The sequence below is a fragment of the Fulmarus glacialis genome, unplaced genomic scaffold (assembly GCF_000690835.1).
Source record: "Fulmarus glacialis isolate BGI_N327 unplaced genomic scaffold, ASM69083v1 scaffold20748, whole genome shotgun sequence".
Taxonomy (NCBI): domain Eukaryota; kingdom Metazoa; phylum Chordata; class Aves; order Procellariiformes; family Procellariidae; genus Fulmarus; species Fulmarus glacialis.
The window spans coordinates 8584-15481 of NW_009226609.1; the positions used below are offsets into that span (position 1 = coordinate 8584).

General features: G+C 51.9%; 2 protein-coding genes across 2 annotated transcripts in view; one reads left to right on the top strand and one right to left on the bottom strand.

Annotated features, from left to right (window-relative positions):
• Window positions 1-2976, top strand: part of TOP3A (topoisomerase (DNA) III alpha) — an 11443-nt gene extending 8467 nt beyond the window's left edge. Inside the window, exons 18-19 of the mRNA XM_009582863.1 lie at window positions 248-975; window positions 2012-2976. Coding sequence (XP_009581158.1) covers window positions 248-975; window positions 2012-2190 — 907 coding nt within the window. The 3' untranslated portion in view covers window positions 2191-2976. The remainder of the gene's footprint in view (window positions 1-247; window positions 976-2011) is intronic.
• A 2799-nt stretch (window positions 2977-5775) lies between these two features.
• The window catches only part of MIEF2 (mitochondrial elongation factor 2), a gene marked incomplete at its 5' end in the record, with an annotated part of 2074 nt that continues 951 nt past the window's right edge, over window positions 5776-6898 (bottom strand). The window contains 1 exon segment of the mRNA XM_009582864.1: window positions 5776-6788. Coding sequence (XP_009581159.1) covers window positions 5776-6788 — 1013 coding nt within the window.

Consider the following 6898-nt stretch of genomic DNA (forward strand, 5'->3'; position numbering starts at 1 on the left):
CTTGGACCTTATGCGTTAGCCATCAGAGCCAGAGACTTCCGTAGGCTAGGCTGGGCAACCATTTTCTGTTCCAGTCTTGGAAAGCTGGAGCAGCACTCTCATGGCGTGGTGATAGAAAGAAGAGGGGTTGGGGAAACTGGTGTAAGCATAGCAAAATTAAAAAAAAAAAAAAAAAAAAGTCGAAATCGAGATCTGTTGATGAGGAGTTAGATGAACTGGGAGACTTTCATTCTTCCCTTCCTTTTAGGCTGAAGTTTAAGTTCAAGAGAGGCAGTGTTCCACCTGTGATGCCCCTGGAGTTCGTTGGCTGCATCGGAGGCTGTGATGAGATGTTAAAAGAGCTCTTGGACCTGAAGTATCTACACAGGTCATCCCAACCCACATCGTCAGCCAGCCAGCAAGCTAATCACTTGCAGGTCAACAACTCCTTTAACAGAGCTAGTGGTGAAAACAGGCACGTGAGGGGGACCACAAACCTGGCACCAGGACTTCTACCCTCCTTGAGCTCAAGAACACCCAGGGCTGCTCCTTCAGCTGCTCCAGACGACGGGAACAACGCGGTGGTGTGCAACTGCGGGAATGAAGCCCTGCTGTTAACTGTGCGCAAAGAAGGGCCCAATCAAGGCAGGCAGTTTTACAAATGCGGCGCCAGTACCTGCAACTTTTTTCTCTGGGCTGATCAGCAGTCAGAGGACAGAAGTAATGCGGCTCCGCGGGGCTCTGCACTGCCCCAGCCCTTCGCAGGAAGGGGCCCAGCAGGATTTCAGCGCCCAGGAGGAGGGAGAGGCCCAGAGCTCTTTGGAAGCAACGGCTCCGATTCAGGAGGCGGCACAGTCTGCAAGTGCAACCAGCCAGCCGTCACGCGCACGGTCCAAAAGGATGGGCCCAACAAAGGGCGGCAGTTCCACACTTGCTCTAAACCCCGAGAGCAGCAGTGTGGCTTCTTCCAGTGGGCAGATGAAAACGTGGTACCAGGTAAGGCTGGGCTTGGGATGAGACACAAGGGTTGGAGGCTGTTTTTGAAGCTAAACTGAACACGCTTCTCACACATGTGTAATGCTACCACAGCATGACAGCTCTTGCAGCAACGCATACATTTAACAGACTTCACATTTGTCTTTAGAACATCTCTGAGCAGCATTATAGCACTTCAAATGTTGCTTGTAACAACTGAGTCTGGCTTACCTTTCCAAGTGCTAGCAGGATATGTCCTCATAGCACACATCTGCTGAGCTCTGAGCAGGATGCTTTGCTTCTACATGCAGTAAGCTTGAGCGTCTGTCCATGACTCATTGCATAAAGCCCAAAAAAAATGGGAATTTGTCCTCCCAAATTACGGTGCTCAGCTTTGTGAGGGCTGTTACCAACTTGGTACAGAGTTGAAGCACTGCTTTTGGAGATCTTAAACCCCATTCTGTCATGCCAGGGAAACTGTGCTACTCCCTCTGCCCTAGTTTAGGAATGCAGTGAAAGGCCAAGTCTGTCTGAAGCTTTGATCAGAGCTGAGAAACTGAGTGTGGCTGCTGTGGAAAGATGCTGAAAACAAGTACCCATAAAAAAAAAATCACAAAATAAGGATGCGAAAGAAAGAGCACTGACACAAAGGGACAGTAAGCAAAGTACAGAGGTGGAGATGTGATCTGAGAGAGATCTTCAACACTGGCTGCCACCTCCTTAGACATTTGGGCCTAACGGGGTAGAATCAAGTTTTCAAAACTACTTAAAAACCAAGTTTTTCCTCTGGCATGTTTTGTTGTTTCTGCTTCAGCTGTGGACCAGAGCATGCAATCAGGCACATCAGTTTCCCTTGTTCTGTTCCCGCATTTCTCTAATGCTGCAAGACAAATGGGTAACATTTAACTGTTTACACAAATCTAAAGCAAGTGTAGTTTCAGGAATAATTTGAGTGGCTGGGATAGTAAAATCCTTGATCTGCCATTTTGAACTTACCTTCTGTTTCTCACCTACTTATATTTGCAAAGGTACTTAAATGCAAGTTGTTTCTCTCTAGGGCCTTCTGGAGATGTCCCTTTGAACCACTTTGGGAGCAGTGGATACTCAAGAGAGTTTGGAAGTAAAGCTAAGAGACCAAGCAGTCTCTCCTCAGGAGCCACTGCCAAGAAACCACGGACCTGTAGTGTTTGCCACCAGCCTGGCCACACTAGGAAAACCTGCCCTCAAAACCACTGAGCCTGGACGGACATCTCTGGAGAGCCTGAAAGGTCCCGGGTTGCGAGTTGCTACAGGAGCAACTACTGCTGAAAGGAACTGGAGTCTAGAAACGAGTCCATTGAGTGCTTTCTGGAAGGGCTGGCTGCAGGCTGCTCCTGCCAAGGGATACCATCCTCACACATGCATTACATGCATGGGCAGCAAGGGTTCAACCAGCTTGGAAAGGTGGCTCCACTACTGGTGTCAGCCTTTGTTTTCAGTTGCTCTTCTGCTGAGCAGATTGGGATAGTCTAAACATTTCAAGGAAGCATTTGGAAACTGAATCTGCAGAGAAAACAGCACTGGATCTAGTCCACCTGCAGCTCCCACCGTTGTGGTAGTCGTATGTAGTTTTTCCTACACAGGAAGAGCTGGATTGTAGCCACTAGGACAGACACCAGGGCTGCTTACCTCTTTTCAGTCCCTAGCTTTCCACAGTGTGGAATTTTATTTTAAGTTCCCCTCTAAGTTGATGTTACCTGAGCAACATTCCCCTTTCTTTTTTGTCGCAGCGCCATACCCCTTACCTTGGTTGTCCCTGCCTGTGAAGGAGGGCCAGGTGCAGAGAAGCTGGATCTGGTGCTTGCCCTGAAAGGGAAGCTCAGCTGCAGTGCTCAGGAAGAGCCTTCATTTTAGACAGTTCCTGAATTTGAAACGGAGTTCTTCCTCAAACCTTGAGACATGCCTCTGTGATGCTGCTAGCTAATGGAAGTTATTTTTGTCAAACTATTAAGTTTCTTATTAAAAGATTATTTAATTTTTAAATTTGATACAGTGACATCTTAACTGTGCCTTATTTCTTCCTGCTTAAAATAGTTAAGCTATTACTGTAAAAGCATCCACCAAATCTTGCTCTTTCCACTCACTCATTGGAACAATACAGAAGCTTTCTTGGCAGAAACTCCCTGCGGTTATTTAGAAGTGAGCTGCAGAGGGGGAGGGAAAGCGGTTTTATCTCACCAGCTGCATCTGCTGCGGTGTTGCTGCCCAGGGAGAGACAGAGAGCTGGCTGAACTGAAGGGAGGTTCTGTTTTCCTGCACTTAGATTGAACTCCCTGGGAAGCCAGGCTACCTCCTCCCTCTCTGTTGGGGCTTCCTCTGTACATCAAAGAAAGTAGATCCACGAGATTCCTGTGTCCCCTTCTGCCAGAGGACAGCGTTCAGTTTTTCCCCCAGGGCCTCCGATGCTGCTCAGGCCCCTGCTCCTTGGGGACACAGAGCAGTTCCCCGGAGTCAGTACTGAGGTGACATGCAGCACACGGAGCAGCAAGGGTGGGCAGGAGGCTGAAGCGCTTTCTACAGGGTAGCTCGAAGCAGAGATCACAGCAGCACAGATTCGCTTTGAGGTCTGCACAAGGGAGAAGAGAGCCTTCAACTCTGCAGCCATCCATCGCTATCGGGCCTAGATCTATGCAGTAAGGTCAGGAGAACTCAGGTTGCATTCCCCTGTACCCCTCACTCCCACGATTAACAGCTGTAGCCTAAAAATACAGACCTGCTGGCTAAAATAACAGGATTACGAGGCTTTGTAATGCAATCACTGAGCTGGCAAAAGCATGGCAGAAGCCCGGGCAGCAACCTCTGAATGGCAACACCAGCGGAAAGCATTTGTGTAGCACACAGGCAGCAGGTAAGGCATTGCTGATGGCATCAGTCGTTACCAGCTTTACTGGTCTAACCCTGGTCAGCTGAGCAGTTAGAGTTGCTGGGTAAATGGCACAAGTTTAGTGTCTGGACAGCTTACGTACCGCAGCCAGACACTCTGCAGGCATAGGGGTTTGGAAGAGGAGGAGAAAGGCCGTGCAGGATGGGGTCTGAGCACCGCCAAGCTCTCCGCGCAGGGGGGGATGCCCTGGGCAGCGCTGTGCAGCTCTCGGGCATGCCACCGCAGCTGGAGGATCGCTTCAGCCCTTATCATGGGAAAGGTGACAAAACAGAGCTGACAAGAGAACCAGTATACACAGGGAAGGTTTATTTTCATCGCTGACACCTGGGAAGTGGTTTGGAGGAACAAACTAAGTAATCCTCAGACTGGGAGGAAAAGCACAGGGTTTTTTTTTCCTCCCATAAACAAGATGATAGCTGTAAAGAAAACTAAACCACAACAGCTGTTCACATTGAAGTCCACAGGATTTCTCCATCTCCACCAATGTGCAAAACCAGCTCCTCCCATTAAATATAAGAATATATTCCTTTGCCCTGGGACTACAGCCAGAACCAAAGCCTACTAGCAGCCACTCAAAGGAAAAAAACAAAACAAAATACCCAAATAAAACATATCTTCTTAATAAAAAGCATAAAACACTTCAGTTCTTGCAAGGGCTCTGCTCAGAGCATCATTCCTGTCCTATTTCCCTGCCCTGTACCATGGGGCTCTGGGGGAACAGGACCTCAAGACAGCAGCAACGCGTGTGTGAAAAGGTCACTGGACAGACTGGAAGGGGACGCCAAGGTTCGCTGCAGAGCAGTGAGTATCCGCAGACGGATTCTGGCAGCAACCCATCCGCCGGGGAGGAGACACACAGCCCTGCTGTAGCCTCCACCAAGGGACCGATACCAGAAGCCTCCCGGGAGTCAGCAGCTCTCTTCCTGCCACCGCCTTTTTCAGGATATCGTCCAGCAAAACACTGCGTGGGACAAGGGCCACAAAGCCCCAGCACCCTGCTGGAAGCACGCCCCTTCCTCGGGGCAGAGCCGATACTGGCAGAATGAAGAGGTGGGGCTGAGCTCGCCCCTTTTGGCAGCTGAAAGGGTTTCCAAAGGATAAGCCCACAGCCCTGTTTGCTATGGCTGTACCTTGAAGCGCCCAGACAACCACGCAGGTCATCGCTTGGGCAATATCCTACAGACAGATGAGGCTCCCACCCTGTCCCAAAAGCTGGCTGAGGGCATGGCACAGTAAGACCAAGTGTCCAATGGAACACTGCACCCCGTGGGCTCTGCAGGACACGGCAGCAGCAAGGAACTGCTCCCCTCCAGCTCCAGCTGGTCTCGGAGCACAAGGGAAGCCCAAGAGCTGCGACAGCAGGCTGGGACAGGCAGAGGACACTGGGAACCAGAGACCAAACATGCTTCACATCGGCTCCCAACGCCCAGCGGACGGGACTCACCTGTAGGTACTTGAGGTGTGGGCTGCACTCGCCCCGGGTTCGGCAGAGCCTCCCAGCCAAAGGCTCCTTACGCCAACACCCGCCTCTGCTCAGGCACATTTTATTCAGACAGAAAATATTTTTTTTTTCTCATAAAGTGCAAGAACTTTGCCTCTTACTGACTAGTCAACTAGAAGCATCGCAACCCTCACAGCGAGGAGCAGCAGACAGGCGAGAAACACCCTACATTCAGGAGCTCCCGATGCACCGGTCATTCCCAAAGGCTCCTTACGCCAACACCCGCCTCTGCTCAGGCACATTTTATTCAGACAGAAAATATTTTTTTTTTCTCATAAAGTGCAAGAACTTTGCCTCTTACTGACTAGTCAACTAGAAGCATCGCAACCCTCACAGCGAGGAGCAGCAGACAGGCGAGAAACACCCTACATTCAGGAGCTCCCGATGCACCGGTCATTCATAGCATGAAGCCCATCTCATCGATTTCCTCTTCCAACAGCTCGCAGAAGAGATTGATTTTGTGGTTGAAATAGGAAGGCAGGACACCTTTCTCCAGGTAGCCTACCAGCTCCTCAAGCACCTGCTGGAACCTGTCAGCAAGGCTTTCTTCTGCCCAGTCTGAACTGGTGGCACTGAGGTGAAGGACGACGTGGGTCAAAGGGCTGCCGCTCAGTTTGTGCAGGGCAGGATGGCTCTTGCAGACGCCGTTCAGGATGCGGAGGCAGTGCTGCCGAGCCCCGGAGTCACTGGCATCCAGCTCCTTCACCTTCGAGACCTCTGCCCTGTAAAAGCTCTCCAGCCAAAGGTTTTCCACCAGTCCTTCAGGAGGAGCAGCCAGAAGAACCTTGTCCTCCAGTTCCACCACCGGGAAGAGGGTGATGCTCAGCTTGACCTGATCGTGTTTGACTTCCAGCTTCAGCTCCTGGGAGGCCACGACTGGGTGGATGACGCTCCCCAGCAGGCTGCCTATGGCAGGCCAGTTGATGGAGGCCACCAGCATCTTGTGGAGGGTCTCATTGAGCGTGTTGGAGGAGAGGTACCGCCCCACGATGAACCTGTCCCAGGGGCTGCGCCCACGAGGGAAATACTCCAGATCAGTCCTCTTGATCATCCAGTACTGGGGGTTCCTCACCACGGTGTCCTCTCCCGGGATGAGGCTCCAGAGCGCGGCGTCGAGGACCACCGGCAGCATGAGGTGGACGTGATCGGCTGCCAGAACCCCAAGGCCATCGAGCAGCGGACCGCTGAGGAAGAGGGTGCCGAAGGGCAGCTCCGGGCACTTGCTCCGCAGGAAGTTCTGCAGTTGGGCGCAGATGCTCCTGGCCAGCTGCAGGGCGAAGGACGCTTGCGCCTCGGGCACAGCCAGCCGGCTGCTGTAGTGCAAGAGGAACTTCTCCTGCAGCGTGAGGCAGCACGGAGGGCTGGATTCGACCCGAGGAGTCTCCAGAGGGGCAGAGCAGACCCTGGGCTCTGTGAGAAGGGGATGGGGCAGAGGGAAGGGAGAAGTCACAGCTCTGAGCAGATCATCTGCAACCTACAGCAGCAGCTTCTCCTGCCGCTGCCGAGGGGGAGGCGCGCGG